Source organism: Harpia harpyja, chromosome 12, assembly GCF_026419915.1.
Source record: "Harpia harpyja isolate bHarHar1 chromosome 12, bHarHar1 primary haplotype, whole genome shotgun sequence".
NCBI classification, from domain to species: Eukaryota; Metazoa; Chordata; class Aves; order Accipitriformes; family Accipitridae; genus Harpia; species Harpia harpyja.
In genome coordinates, this window is record NC_068951.1 from 26,266,969 (window position 1) to 26,283,371 (window position 16,403).

Below are 16,403 nucleotides of genomic sequence, written 5' to 3' on the forward strand. Positions count from 1 at the left end.
TTTTATAGGAGCACCAGGGAGAGGAATCCCTGGCCTTCGAGGTATTCCTGGTCGTAGAGGTGAGTTGTCCTTTCAGAAAGCAAAAGCTTAACTTTTAAATACCAGAATCATCATCTTCAAGTCGCCTCCTGCTTTTGGATGCTTGAAATGGCACTAAGAGTGTCAGAGGAAATCAAGAGTGATTCTGTGCTTTTGATCAATGATTTGGTGCTATATATTAAATGTCAAGAGTTCTTGCTTGTAAAGTTAAGGCTATTGTAAAAGGGAAATAAAGAAGCTAACTTCTATGGTTTTGTGAAGGTGATATACACATTCTAGAGCTTTTGAAATTTTATTTTGATGCATAATTTGATTAACAGAGTATATTCTAATGAAAACCGATGATGCTGAATACTAAGTATACTGTAAGAAAGCTGCAGTGATTGCATTTTAATTTTGTTCATCTCCCCTTTTAGTGAGCAGTTGACTGAGGGGACTTTTCCCATTTTTTAGTTTTTGCATTGTATTTCTACTACTGGTAGAAATCCATTGATTTGCTTTACTTAAAAATAAATAAATAAATAAAAAAATCTGTCTTCATATCCTCCATATTGAGATCATGCACTCGAAGATCAACCTTAGAACAATATCCTTTGGGAGTAGTCTCTTACTTTGTTGTACTCCTATTGATGCTTTTAGCTGGAATTTAGTTTAAAATGATTTGCCAGTTCTGATGTTCAAAGAAACATTTCTTCTACTTAATCCATCAAGAAATTCCCTGCTCTGGTCTTTCTACCCTCCTCTCAAGTTTATTCCTTTGTATGAGCAATCTCTGAAGTGGAGGTTTTTCTTAAAATTAAAAAAAAAAGAGAAAAGAAAAAAGAGTGGTGTGTGTACAGTACCTTGCAGTGAATCCTGTCTTCTCACAAGTATTTTGCTTTACATTAGCGAGGTGGCTTTGGGGACCCCTCCATACTAAAAACAAAGGTTGAATTCTACGTTTGCAGTGTAGTAAATGCACATACTCTGTGTAGTCACATCATCTTACCATCTTTACAGCTCTCCCCAAATGTAATACTTATACTTTGCAGGAATCAAAGGGGACATGGGACTGCCTGGTTTTCCTGGGCCACCAGGTATGAAAGGTCATCAGGGTGATCAAGGACCCATTGGACCTCCTGGCTTAGTGGGGTTACCTGGATTTCAAGGCGCAACAGGCATGGCAATTACTGGCCAAAAAGGGAATAGAGGTATTGCTGGTGCAGATGGGAGACCAGGTATGTTGTTATTACTCCTTATTTATCTGAAATGATATACTGATAATTGAAAGCAGAATTCAGCCTGCCCAGAACTCAAGGTTGAAAGGGGTCTTCCCCCAAGACAGCTTCATAATTAAGCAGGTAGTTCCTTTACCAGTTAATGCAATGTTACCATTGCAAACACTGTGATGGTCTATGCAGTGTGATGTAAATTAAAATAACGCTAAGCTTTGCAGTCCACTCAATTGCATGCTTTTGCTTTCTTCCCATGTGGTCTGTAGGGCAGCTGAGATCCAACTTTAAAGAAGTGAGGTAGCATGAGTGGGTAGATGTGGCACTTAGGGGCATGGTTTAGTGGTGGACTTGGCAGTGTTAGGTTTACAGTTGGACTTGATGATCTTGAAGGTCTTTTCCAACCTAAATGATTCTATGATTACAGGCATAACTACAACTGGAGGATATTCACAAAACTGTAGTGCTACAGAGTACTGCAAGAACTCAGCTATGATCTCAGATTAAATTAGCTGGCTAGGAAAAATGAGTTGATTTTTTGTTTTTAAAATGGGTATATTTCCTTGGGAATCACTGAGGTGCTAAACATGAGTACCATTATAGAGCTATTGAATGTTGTACTACATTGTATGTAACGTATGTGAAATGCCGTTGGCAGTAGACTTTACTTACTCTGGTGTTTCTGTACAGGTGCTCCAGGTTTTCCAGGGCCTCCTGGTTTTCCCACTCCCAGCATGAAAGGAAGCAAAGGTGTTAGAGGGGCAGATGGCATACCAGGGCCAACAGGCCCAGACGGTGACATTGGTCCTCCCGGTCCAAAAGTCAGTGAAAGGAATATTGCTTGTTTCCTACTCCATTGTTAATTTGCTCTTGCCATGAAAATAACACCCAGGACAATTGGAAAAAAAAAAAAAAGAAAAAAAAGAAAAACCCCACATCGTCCCCAAAACCTCGTTTAATAGAGGGAAAGTATTAAAATGGATACGAAAAGTAACTTTTATGGACTTAAGTGGCTAAAAAAAAAATTACTGTGAATTTCTGGCATGTCATTTCCTTGGCTGTTCTGTATTGCAGAATAACATTAACAATTATATGACTATTTCTAACATGTAACATGCTTACAAATGGAGCAGATAATACTAGTTGTAGCATATTCTGTGAATATAATGCTCTGAATATTCTAAACAAAAAGAAAGTGTACTTCATAGTGTGCAGATGCTGCTCTCTGTTTATTATTGCTGTTACCTGATTTGCAGGGAATAGAAGGTCGATCAGGTTATCCTGGTGCTAGAGGGGACCCTGGATTTCTTGGATTCCCAGGTGTAAAAGGTATTCATGTATTTATTACATACACTTCTGTGTGCCTAATACAGTCATTTACATGTTGCATTGTAAGAGTATTTGTGGTTTTGAGGTTTTTCAATCAAGAGCAGGGGGTAAGTCAGCTATAAATGCAAGTGATCACCAAGAGAGCATTTTCTTTGAGTTATATGCTATGGGTATGTCCAAACTGATGTTGAAGTGAAGAAGGGCTGAAACTTCAATGGCCTTCACCTCAGGCAAATGCAAAACAAGTTTGTCCTTAGTGATTAATAATGCGTAAGGACTTTGGGACTGAGTCTGCTAATTAGAAATGCCACACCACTGCTACAAGATGAGACTTTTTGGCAACCTTTTAGATATAGAACTCGAGCATTTAATTATAATTACAACACAGAGCACTGCATTGTCTGTTTGCCATAAGAATAGTCCCAATTATAATCTAATTCACCAGTTTATCAGCAGACAAACTGTTAAAAGTATTAGCTTCATTAATTTCATATTCATGAGGGTTAGTCAGATCAGTAGCTAGCTAAAAATCCTTTTAATTTAGACATTTTTCTAGTGATTTAAATCTGATATAGGTCTGCATTACTCCAATATTCTCATTTTCCAATTGCATGATATACAGTGACACAGAATTGTCATTATCTGTTTAACCTACTGGTTTGTGTTCCATGCTAATTATTGTGTATTTTAAATTTGTTCTAATTTGAAAAGCCACTGTACAGGCAGTAAGTAGATTTCTTAAGCAAAAAGCTCTCATTTCATGGCATAGTCAGTCAAATCTCCTGACCTGACAATAAAATACAGTTGACTTTTTTTTTTTTTTCCATTTCCAGCAGAGCTGTGGAGAGTAATCTGAATGTAACCTCATATTTTGCACAGTGAAAAGAATTGCTTATGAAGTTTCAAACACTTAAAAAACTGTACAACCCTCCTAACAGCCATGAGCATAACTGACAATAGGGTTTAAAGGCAGTTGAACTGCACAGCATTGCTGGAGGCAGCACTTGACCTGTATACTCAGTGACAAAAACACGTGAGATAAAAAGGACATAGTCTAAAGTTGAAATTTTAAGCTAGGTTTATGGGACCAGCCATTATATGAAGGTAGGCATGGAAACAACTTCTTATAAACTGAGTGCACTTGGCCTGTAAATTATACAGTAACAGCAGAGATGTAGAAGTCCACTTTCACATTTCACATGAGTCTACAGGCTGTGTTACTCTTTGGGAAGGTTGCATGGATCATGCAGGACTCTTAAATAAGCCTCTGAAACTTTGACAGTTGTTTTGACATTTTAAACTAGACAGATGTATCTTCAATCTTCTTTCCTAGGAGAAAAGGGTAATCAAGGACCCCCTGGACCACAAGGTGCAGAAGGGCCAAGGGGACCAAAGGGCCAGCGTGGTAACCAACCCTTCTCATTCTAATACCAGCTGACTTAGGTTGATTTGTTTGTTTTGTTTTGTAGTTTTTTGCTTTCTTTTAATGTAAAGCAATAGCTCTTCATTATATTTTTGCTGCTAGGTCTACCTGGAGTCCCTGGGAGAATATTCTCTGTCCCAGGAAGCAAGGGTCCTCCTGGACTGCCAGGAATCCCAGGAACACCAGGTGATCAAGGAATTCAAGGGATTCCTGGACTACAAGGTGGTTTATATTTTTATCTCTATACATGTTTGTGTGTGGTGCTTAGTGGAACATTTTGGTTTGGTGGGAAAACATGCTTCTGCATAGAAAATTGATGTGTCTTTAATAATACCTCTTCATATTTTAAAATAGCTCTTTGTACCTTGTTAGCAACCTTATATTTATAACCTGTCCCATTCCATCTACCCTCCACCCTCACAGTCAGTGGGTAAGTTTCTCCCTCAACATAAGCCTAAGCAACATAATGGAATAAAAAGTAAACTTGGATCAAAACACTCACCATTTTCATACAACCAGAACCATGCTCAGGACGTTTGTCATTTTGGGGGCTGGAAATTACCACACACAATAGAAGTACTCTAGATGTGCTACGAAGTGATTGCCTGTCATAGCCTGGGGGTGGGAAAGGAAAGGAGAGGCTGGCTACTTCTCCATTGGCACTAGAAGTGAAGCTTGCCATGGCTGTGAGGAATGCAGAAGCAAGGAGCAGGTAGGATGAGGTGGATGTGCAGTGGGTACTTGGCCACCCTTCTTAATACCACAGCTTTCCACTCCAGGAAGGGAGCTCCTCAGGGGGACAGGCTTGCCAGAAGACATGCCCCACTCAGGAATGACAGTTGCCTCCAGCATAACAAAGCAGGCACTAAAGAATTGTTCTTTTACACTTTCCTTAAAGTTGTTTTACAAAGGAGCTGTATTATTTATAGAATTACAAACCATGACCAAGATGGTTATGGCCTGTTACTAGATTTTTGTAATATTTCTATTGTATGTCATATGCTAAAAGAAAAAGGTACTTGCTTTGGTTTCTGTAAACATTTCTTATGAGAATAATATTTTTCTGCAATACACTCAATATTTTCTTGTAATCTTCCTGATAGGAAATACAGTGACAGTAACACCACAGACAGTCTCAAAACTTCGTGAATTCATGCTGATGTTTTTATTCTAACACAGCTACATTTACGTGGGGATATTAACTTTATTCATTAACAGTATTAAAATCTAGAATAACTACTGTTATATAATTCTGGTTTTTTTCTTGATTACAATTTAGGACCTAAAGGAGTAAAAGGTCTACCAGGAAGTTTTGGTCATCCAGGTCAACCAGGACTGCCTGGTCCAAAAGGAGACAGGGGATTTCCAGGACAAAGAGGTACAGGAAAGCAGACATCTCTGTTTGACTGCTACTACTGAATTTACAGATCAGCTGTATTCCTGATTTCTGTAAATCCTTCCTCTTGCATGTATTGAGATTCTGTAACATTTACAGTAGCTTTAGGGCCACAACCACACGCAAGCACATTCTTAGCTTTTAACAGATACATGTTCACAACTGAAATAATAGTTTACAATGATATGCCTTAACTGTGCTCCTCTGTTACTAATCACATTTATTTATCCTCTTGAAATCCCTAGGTGTACCTTCTTATGACATCAAAATAGAACTAAATATTTCTATTTAGTCACCATAAAAAGTTTTTACTTTACAACTTTTTTGGTAAAAATGGCCATGGTTCTTTCAAATAACCTCACTATTCCATGAAACTATGCAATGTAAAGCTACCTGAGCTAGGTCTGAAGGAGTTAATACATCTAGCAACAAATACTACCAATTTTCAAGTTGTATCTTCTTACTGATAATTTTTTTGTTAGTTTTCAAGTAGTTCCACTTATTTAAATGAAGTAAAAATTCAAACAAAATTATAATATTTCTAGTCATACTTCTTTCCCCTCCACAGGACAACCTGGACTGATTGGCTTTCCAGGTCTACAGGGGTTACCTGGATCACCAGGTACTATCACTGCTGGTCCAACAAGAAGAGGTTTCATGTTTACCCGGCATAGTCAGTCAACAAAGATTCCTTCATGCCCACATGGGACATCACAGATTTATGTTGGCTATTCGCTGCTTTTTGTACAAGGAAATGAACGAGCACATGGACAAGATCTTGGTACTGTATTGGTAAAAATTTTCAGATAGTTTTCTTTAGAGTCCAGTAATGCTAAGTTGTCATGGAATCAAACTCACAGTGAGTATCCAAGATGAACATTGGTTTCAACCATCAGCCTCCAGAGTGGTCTGCTGCTCTGAGTCAATTCAGGAATTGTGGCTTGAAAGACACCTTTCTCTCCTGCACCTCCTATATTCCCTTTTTGCTATCCCTAGTCATTTTTGAGGAGGAATTCAGTTACTTATGGATAGATGTCTAGTATAAATGTTCACAGCATCTGCACAGGGCTGACAGTAATAACACAGGATCTGAGAGAGAATCTTGCTTTTTTTGGAGACCAAATGGGATGCTTTAGGGTGTAAAAAATGGCACCAGAAGCTTTTGTTTAAGCAGCTGAATCCCCGCTACTGTGTCAAGGATACCATTCAAGAGGATATTATTATTTTAACAGATTTTGTTTAGCCCTTATTTCTATATAAATACCTTCATATATACACCATAGGCATTTTGCTCTCAGATAATTCCACTGTATAGACACTTCTCTTTTTATAGTTACCAACTTTTTAATTCTCACTATAGCAGATTGGATGCCATCATGTGTCTCTTCTGTTCACTGCACTAAATGTAATCTCCTATCTGTCACAAACCTCTCCTCTTTTATCTTTTAGGAACAGCTGGTAGCTGCTTGCAGAGATTTACCACCATGCCATTCTTATTCTGTAACACCAATGATGTTTGTAGTTTTGCTTCTCGCAATGACTATTCATACTGGCTGTCAACTGCAGCAGTAATGCCAGTAGACATGGCACCGATTTCTGGCAGGGCACTAGAGCCCCATATAAGCAGGTAAGAGTATAAGAATTTTAGCTCTTCTGGCCTGGAACCACAGACACCATAAATTGTTTTGAACGGCAAATCTTAGGCAAAGACTCGCCCATCTGAGCCAGTACAAGCACTGTTTTTAACCACCTGATTTTTGATTACTCACCTGAATATGCCAGATACCCAGTGATACTCTAACAAAAGTTAGATTAAAGTTAGGCTACCACCACAGGTCTTAATCTGCATAGCTGACATGAGAAGATGGCACACAATCCTACTGATAGCAGTGATATTTTTTAAAAAAACTATTGTTGTGTATATCAGAGGCAGACTAAAATGAAATAAAGATAGCTTATTTGAAATACAGTACAAATCAAGTTCTGCTTTCAATTATGTGTGATACATTTACTGTAGTTGCTGAAGAACATCTTAAGTTGGGGCTGAAGGTTTTCTGCTATGAAATACCCTTGTGCAAATGTGGCCCTTTCTAGTTGCTTTAGAACAGCTGAGAAGGTTGAAGACCATCTTAAAAGAGGAAAAGCTCTAAAAGCATGAATGACCAAGAGTAGCAAAATCAAAGATGGGAAGGCAAGCTTTGCACTCTGTCTTCTAGCCTGCCCTACCCCGTTGTTGCAATCTAGTAGCTCAGCTTCATAGTTTCTTCATTTAGGATATAAAGATTACTTTTTCTAATCTTAGCAAATAAAGGTACAGAACTCTCATCTAAACCATAACAACATAAAGTACTGAGCACGTGAAGAAGGTAACATTTAGCTTGTTACTTCAGTAAAGGCAAAATTGGGAAGCTTAAATGTTCTGGGACTAATTTCCATCTTATACCAATTTTTGTCTGCTGTTACTGGTAGAGATTGCAAAGCAAGGTATTTGGATTACCTTCAATTTACCTATCTCCTCATTAAACAGAGAAAACCTCTGTGAGTTGTAACATTTATAGTAAGCTCTGCCATTAGGTAGCTACTATCCCAGAAGATACAATTTTTGTCTGCTTTCATGTTTTCCCTCATCTGCACTGAATGCACGTGCATTTCTCTTACAGGTGTGTTGTCTGTGAAGGAGCTGCAATGGTAATAGCAGTTCACAGCCAAACAACTGTAGTTCCTGCATGTCCAGAAGGCTGGATATCTCTCTGGAAGGGTTTTTCTTTTGTTATGGTAAGGATATAAAGACTTGAATTATTAATTTTATGTCCTCTCACTTTCATTGGCGTTTTCATCTGCTTATAGCTCATTTGTTTCTTAGTAATTGTTAAATTCTTTTTTTTTTTCCTTTGCCAAGAAGTAGGCAATAATTCTATTAACTCTTATCCAGTGCCAGAAGCATGGGAACAACTATTCTGATCTGTCTTCAAAAATAGGTGGCAGGAGGAAAAGGGGAAAAGATGAAAGGATTTTGGTCTGACAAAAATAACTGCATGCTCTCATTTTCTAGTGTCATGCTAAGATCTCAGGAACAGATTTGGGGAATGGAGTGGTTAAAACGGTCCTGAACACAAATACACAGAAATAACTGACCCACTTCCATGCCAGACAGTTCTCTTATAAATCAGATCTTGGGGCTGAACTCCACGGAAAGCTAAAATCAAAACAAATGCAGAACACTGTCTACAAAAGACTGCCTCAGTGATTTTGATGCCATAACAAGATATGAGTGAAGAAAGTTCATAATGTGACTGCAAGTTGAGAACTGGTTATGGGAATAAGGCTGTATCTATACTAGGGGACATAGCACTTCATCTTTGTTATCCATGCCTGTGGGATGTCATAGGGATGCCAGCAAATGAGGGTGAAAGACAGAATTAAACCCCCCTCTTTTTTGCATGATGTAAAGTCCTTTTAGGTCTAATGTGAAATTTGTTGTCTCTCCTGGAATTTGGCCCGTAGTAGTAGTAGTAGTAGTAGTAGTAATCTTGGAAAAGAACAAGAGAATTTTTGCAGCATCTGGTTAAAATCATTTACTTGTTTCCAACATCAGCAAATTTAAATGGTATTTTCTAGCTGATTTTCTACTGTCATAAATTATTTCAGAGCTATTTCTATAAGCATTTGCCAACATCAGAGAAGGAAAATGCTTTCTTTGCTTTTTGTGTTTGGAGAAGCAATCAATGCAACAAAAAATATGAACACACACAAAATAGGGGATTTGGCTTATTTGTAATTCAGTTACCATAGTCCTGAACTGGACAGAAGCCAGCTACTTTCTAGTCTTTGTACTGGTTACAGTTTCATGCCTTCTCATTGAGCAGAAAAAAGGCCTTTGCAGGGACTTAAGAAATGCCATAACTGTGCTTGAATTTTCATAAGGTTTTTGTACTTCATTGTAAGTTTGATAAAACTAATCTGTGTTCATTTTGTTTTGTCCAAGATATACTACAGAACATATGGTATGTTTTAGAAAGAGATTTTTTTTTTTGCCTGCAGTTTACTAAAAGTTGATGGACGAGTTCTCATAAAAAATGTATTGGTGGTTACAGTATACAAGTGCCGGCTCAGAAGCTTCTGGCCAAGCATTGGCATCTCCTGGATCTTGTTTGGAAGAATTTCGAGCCATCCCATTCATAGAGTGCCATGGCAGGGGGACGTGCAACTACTACACAAATTCCTATAGTTTCTGGTTGGCATCGTTAAATCCAAGAAGAATGTTCAGGTAAACTGTACTTCCCTGCATCCATACACATTGCATCCATGCTGCAAGTGCCCAAGGAGACAATAACTGCCTGCATAACGTGGGGGCTCCCCTAGTAATTCCCCTCAGTTTAGGCATCCCCCTTTGTTAGGTTCAGGGTCATTCTGCAGCACAAAGATGCCTTAAATGAGTCCAGGATTTCAGTGTTGTTGTCAATAATTCCGTATCCAAACTTTCATCATCTCTCCCTGTTTTTCAAAGAAAAAAGTAAATGTTTGTTTTCTTTCTTTTAGGAAACCTCTGCCACAGACTTTGAAAGCAGGAGAACTAGAAAATATCATCAGCCGTTGTCAGGTCTGCATGAAGAGACCAGTCTAAACCGTGGCCACTCTTGATGGAACATGAAACTCTGCTTTTATTACAAAGAATTGCCTAACTCTGAAGAGCTATAATTTATTAAAGTTCAACTGCATCTGGAAAGAAAATTATAAATTGCCAGTGCAGCACTGTGGTGAGGTAGGGCAACAGTTTGACTTTTGTCTTTGGCAAATGACAAAGCACTTTGTTGGAGAAAGCTTGTAATGGCAGTCTGCAGGGGCTTCTGCTGAGCTATGTCATTTCTAAGCTGCATCTTCATGATAAAACTATGGCATTGCCAGATCTTTAATGAAAGATGTTAATGCTGCCTTGTGTCATGTGCTTTTCAAACCGCAAGACAAACTAAATGCTCTAATATCAGCTTACATATGTTCAGTGTTCAAAGTGGATATAATTTAAGATGAAAATCTGGCATTTATGAGAGATAGGGTTCAATAGGAAATATTTTCAGTGCACTTTTTAAATATATGATGATTCATTTAGGGTTGTTTTGTTTTGGTTTTCTTGTCTAATAAACAAGTATCTCCCCACTTACCTCACCCTTCCTCTGGCTGGCAACAGGAATACAATCTTTTTTGTATCGCTGCAGTAATAATGGTTCTTGACTAGCCAGAAAGGGAGCTATACCATGCACTGGGCAGACAGTACAGTGGTGACATGCACTAGCTGTGTTCTCCAGAGTGACTATGGCTAAGGGCTGACTAATTGAAAGTGTTGGAAAGTTTTCATTAGATTCCATGGCTTTTGACACAGATCATGAGTTCTTTAAATTCTTCAAAAGTTAATAGTATTGAGCCTCTTATGAACACATGCTTTTGTCTCTACTGAAGAACAACTATTTACCATATCATAATTTGGGATTTTGATGGAATTGACAATTACTGTATAGCTTAAGGGCTCCCATGGCATTATCAGGTTATCACACACCCATCAGGATGTGATGTCTTTCTATTTTATTTTTAATATATAACAAAAATTATAATATTTGCATTTTGTAATATTCCATATTTAAATATTTATCACAAATTATATTCTGTATTTAAATATTTATCACACATTTCTGCAAATGAAACCATTTATTCCATCCAGTTCAATGTATGCATCCAAAATTTAAAAAAGTCTGATATTTAAATTGGACCATCTAAGCACTGACTTACACAAGAGAATCCAACTGTAAATGAACATAAATACTTGAAAAGCACTTTCATTTACTCATATAACTTATAAAAAATTGTAGCTCTGAGGTTTTTTTTTAATATTTATAACGTTGCACTTGCAAGGCTATTTAAAGTTGTAATGTTAACATTTAAAATGTTAATATTTTTTAATACTTGCACAATGTATCAGAATTCCAGTATTTAGTGTTATAGAAGAAGCCTAATTCATCTGAATAGTTCTGTAAATGCATCATTTTAAATGTAGGGTCTAGCAAGTCATTGAAATAACCAAGATTTCTCATTTAGATGTTTTTTAAGCCAGTGAAATTTTATATTGTTTCTGTTAAAATACTTGCATTGTGTTTGTCTGACTGTTTGAATTTTCAGTGTTAACCTAACTAAGAAAAAGTTTCATCTGTTTCATGCCAGTATCTTCTGATGGAGCTAACGTGAAGACACCATTTAGATGAACTGAATGGATATTTTAAAATTATTGTTTGCTTGAACAGTCATAGTATTTCTGTTTGCAAGGTATAATTGTGAATTTGCAGGGTTTTATGAAGAATCTCTATGCAGATGCACTACTGCTAAGCAGGTATTAATGTCAAGTTAATATTTAGTCTTCCATTTGAACCAGGTTTGGGGTTGAGGGTGTTTTCCATAAAACAATCACATATTAGATTTTTCCATAAACTCTGAAGTTTGCTTTAAATACTCAAAGATAAAACCCACACCCATTGCTTGTTAGGTTGTTGGGGTTTTGGTGGGTTTTTTTTCACTAAGGCTCATTACAGTCACCCAAAGGTATTGTATACAGTACACAATTGTTGACTGTGGAGACTCTTATGTAAAACTTGCTAGCAAAATGCAGAATGTAAGTACCTGAGGCTGAAGTCTGCTGGAAATGGTCAGTAGAGGATAATGTGTAAGGAGAATGGAATGGATTGTGGCTTTAAAGTCCAAAGGTAAGTTACAAAGAGTTATGTTTAATAGTGTAGCACATAACTGAGAGTTACGCCTTGTTCCCAGTTTTGCATTCCACTGCTCACTTTTTGTGTGGCCTTCAACAAGTTACTAAAGAAAGATTTTCATAAATAGCTTTAGATTTTGAGTGCTCAAACTCAGTCTTTCTTTCAAAAGCATGAAACACAACTGCAGGGACATATATGTTCATCAAGCCCAGCATAATATAAGCTGGATACTGAAAATCAAAGAAAAACTTGAAAAAAGTTGATCTTAACTTCTCTCTGCAGATGCAGATCATTTTACTTCCTTACTGCTAATGATTGTTGTGAGGATTAGTTAACTCATGTCTGTAAATGCTTTGAGAGCCTTAACTGGAAAGTGCTGACGAGGTGCAAAGTGTTAACATATTGTACTGAAAGAATGGAAGCCTGGGAAATCAGAAATAATAAGCAAACAATGGGGGAGGGGGCGAAGAGGAAAGCAAACCTTCTGCTAAATGCAGCCAAATAAAAATATTTTGACTAAATAAAAGACCCATTTTACTTGGTTTTTTGTTCTTCCTAGTGCTAATGATCTTTTCCACTACCTATGCATAATGTTATTTACCAAAAAAAAAAAAAAAAGTGTCATTTGATTAAAAGATAGTAAGTGGAGTTTGCCCTCAGAAAGACCCTCTCTCCTACTTGGATTACACTAGAAGTCTAGCACTTCAGTGTAGATACCCAAGTTGGATGTCTGCATGCTATCTTTCTTCTTCCTAGACATATTTCTACATAGGATACAGTGATGGGCTGGTGACAGACAGTGGTTTCAATCTGGAACAACTCAGCCATGTTCTCTTCTACTGCATTCATTCATACTTTCTGCTGGATTCATATGTGTGAAGCACAGGTGGGTGGCAAGCTGCTGTTGACAGAAATAGTATGAGAGAAAGGGAGAAAGGGTTGTGATTACACTGAGGAAAAACTAGGAAGACGAGGAAGGCTGGCTGATGGGGCCCCGAGCACACCAGGAGCCCTTGAGTGCCCTGCCCAGTTTGCACTCTCATAACAGGTCCAGGCACTGCATCCAAGCTCCATCCCGGGCCTTGCTTGAGCTCTTCTGTAGGTAGGCTTCTGCCCAGCCCTCTCCCCTGCTGCTCCCACTTCTTCACTTGTCTTTGACCTGGGATCTGACTTGTCACCTTGCGTTTGCCTGATGGTTGCTGGACGGTCAACAGAACCTTTTAATGTTGCCAGCCCAGCTCTGTGTTGCTGTGCCCAGTATGGTGGGACTGTGCCCTTGTTGGAGAGATCACTGCCCTGCCTAGGCTGGGGTTTTCTTCCTCCATGGAAGGAAGCCACTCTTGCAGCTTGCTGACAAACACCCACAACTTGCCTAGGGAACCACTGTAACTCCAGGTTCAAGAGAGAAAAGGACTGGCCACCAAGGAAGCCAAAACCTGTAAAAACTAGAAAAGAGTAGGACTTGATAGTGTTTCCTCAGACAGAAGACAGTACCCAGAGGTATTCTGTAAGTGCACACAGACAAACAAGCAGATTGTGTGCAGCAGAAAGAAAGGGGCACACCTAACATTACTACCAAGAGTTCAGTGTGAAAATAAGACAGACGTATCTGAAAAACTGATAGAACAGTGTTGTATGTAACTTTCTTAAGGATGGCCTTTTAAATCACTGAACAAGAAAATCAAGGATATCTGCAGAGAGATCTGAAAACTGTCAAAATTATTTGTGCTAGGACTTCTACACAATGAAAAACTGGAAAGAGCATCCTGAAGGGGATGAGTGTACAGCTAGGGCACAGCCTGATGCAATTCTTTTTGAGATTTGACACACTACATGGAGCCTGGACAGGCTGACGTAGTCATGATATACTAGTGGTAATTCATAACATGATACTACACTAGAAATCACCACCAGGGCTTTTCTGGAGAATTTCCTGTGGATTAGAACTCAAGGGACTAGTCTATGGCCACTTTTATTGTGCGACAACTCAGTTTATGAACAACAGTCATGTATTCAATGGAATAAAAATAGTTACATAATTGATCTCAGCATAAGATTATACAGAGGGAGTCATGGAAGATGGACCATATTTCTAGTGTGCTTCAAGAACCAGTTTTTAGACTTTTTACAGATTTTTTTTTTTTTTTAAAGACTAAATCCCTATTGATAGTTTGTAAATCTTAGAGCCTGGAGAACTGGTAAAACTGAGGAGGACTCTTGTACAGAAAGATGGGGATTGCCTGGTAAGATGTGCTCAGGCCAACAATTTGTGTTTCAAGGAGGCCAAATGTAAAATATATCTAAAGGCAAATAATGTATAATTCTCAATGTTATACAACTTTTATTTTTGTCTAGGAAGAGATCATATTTCAGACCACTTGCCTCTAAAACAGTGCTGTTGGTGTTTGTAAAGAACTGAATTAGCAAGTTGTGGGCCTTGGATCAATATATGCTTCAATATTTCTGGCATTGCTACTCATTTTAACCTCCAAAACATTATTGTGACCATAAATCAAAATATAGGGAAAGTTCAGAGGGTACTTTCCTCTCTTTAAAATATTATCTGCTATATATAATAGCATTTTTCATTTTATTTTTCTGTATGGAATTGGAAAATCAATAGTTACGCACATCCCAAGGGAAGAGCTGCTTTTAGGCAGCCTGTGCTGTGAGGGGGAGCCAGTTTCAGGAAGGGTCACCTAATGGTGGCCTTTTGTGGTTTAACCCCAGCCAGCAGCTAAGCACCACGTAGCTGCTCGCTCACTCCCTGCCCTGCAGTGGGTTGGGGGAGAGAATCGGGGGAAAAAAAGTAAAACTCATGGGCTGAGATAAGAACAGTTTAATAGGACAGAAACGAAGAAAATAATAATAATAAAAGGACTGGAATATACAAGTGATGCACAATGCAATTGCTCACTACTCACTGACTGATGCCCAGTTAGTTCCCGAGCAGTGATTCCCCCCTGAGGCCAACTCCCCCCAGTTTATATACTGGGCATGATGTCACATAGTATGGAATATCCCTTTGGCCAGTTTGGGTCAGCTGTCCTGGCTGTGTCCTCTCCCGACTTCTTGTGCCCCTCCAGCCTTCTTGCTGGCTAGACATGAGAAGCTGAAAAATCCTTGACTTTAATAAACATACTTAGCAACAACTGAAAACATCAGTGTGTTATCAACGTTCTTCTCATACTGAACACAAAACAGAACTCTATACCAGCTACTAGAAAGAAAATTAACTATCCCAGCTGAAACCAGGACAGTATCCACCCCTTATTTTATACCATTTACATCATGCTCAGGTCCCATGCTTTACATCCCAATTAATCACCATCACTCTCTCTATATCTGTGTGTGTATCATTCCCTTAGTCTGTGGGCCATCTCTATAAAACGTTTGTTGAGTTCATTCAGTCCCCGTCTTTGGGCTCCATCTGTCATACCAGTCTTTCTGAGCAGGAGGGAATATGTGAAGTCCGCTCAGTCAGCAGAGCAGGATTGGGCTTTGGTGCAGTGTGGCGGGGTGGGTGACACTGGGTGCAGGAGGAGGATGGTGTGTAACGTTGGATTGTTGCATGCTGAAGTCAGTTCTGGTCCCATCGCTACTGCGCCTTGCTCCATTTTAGCAAATTGGTGGAAGTGGTTTACCGACATAAGGAGATGGTCCTCTGCTAGTCAGAATTGATGTGCAAGCTCGGTTTAAGCGGGACAGGAACTGGGTGGCTCTGTCAGCTGTTTTTGCTGACAAATTTTACGTAATGCTAGTGGGGTGGTGATTGACATAGAAAAGGACAAGGACAGCCTTTGTGATGTTTACGAGTGGCTGGATTTTTTGAAGTGTGCAGTTGCTTTGGAGTGGTAGTTAGGCAACTACCCGTCTTTCAGAAAACGTGCCCCGAAGTGACTGGCCGTTTGCCCTCGCACGTGAGGGTGGTATGCCAGGTTTGTCACACACCGAGCCGGATTTTCTACCCACTTAACACTAATTGGATCTTCACGCTTCTACATTGCAACGGCAAGTTCATCCACCACGGCACACAAGTTATCAGCAGCGAGTGCGAGTGCTCCACACGAGGCTCTGCCGCTGGAGAGTCAACACGGAAGAGACGGAGTGGTTTCAGCAGGGGCGAGCCGTAGGCGGCGGTGGGCAGCCGGAGAGGTCCAGGCGCTGGAGCGGAGGGTCCTGGCTCTGCCGGCACCTGCGGTCAGCACTGCCCCAAGTTCCTTCCCCTCGGGCACCACCGGCTACCGTGAGGC

The 16,403-nt window shown here is 39.2% G+C and overlaps 1 protein-coding gene across 1 annotated transcript in view; it reads left to right on the plus strand.

Annotated features, from left to right (window-relative positions):
* The window catches only part of COL4A3 (collagen type IV alpha 3 chain), a 73,262-nt gene extending 60,622 nt beyond the window's left edge, over window positions 1–12,640 (plus strand). The window contains exons 41-52 of the mRNA XM_052803386.1: window positions 9–59; window positions 1,071–1,256; window positions 1,941–2,071; window positions 2,507–2,579; window positions 3,913–3,984; window positions 4,105–4,224; window positions 5,282–5,380; window positions 5,967–6,179; window positions 6,848–7,025; window positions 8,059–8,173; window positions 9,493–9,665; window positions 9,938–12,640. Of these exons, the coding sequence (XP_052659346.1) occupies window positions 9–59; window positions 1,071–1,256; window positions 1,941–2,071; window positions 2,507–2,579; window positions 3,913–3,984; window positions 4,105–4,224; window positions 5,282–5,380; window positions 5,967–6,179; window positions 6,848–7,025; window positions 8,059–8,173; window positions 9,493–9,665; window positions 9,938–10,022 (1,496 nt within the window). The 3' untranslated portion in view covers window positions 10,023–12,640. The remainder of the gene's footprint in view (window positions 1–8; window positions 60–1,070; window positions 1,257–1,940; window positions 2,072–2,506; window positions 2,580–3,912; window positions 3,985–4,104; window positions 4,225–5,281; window positions 5,381–5,966; window positions 6,180–6,847; window positions 7,026–8,058; window positions 8,174–9,492; window positions 9,666–9,937) is intronic.
* The last annotated feature ends 3,763 nt before the right edge of the window (window positions 12,641–16,403 follow it).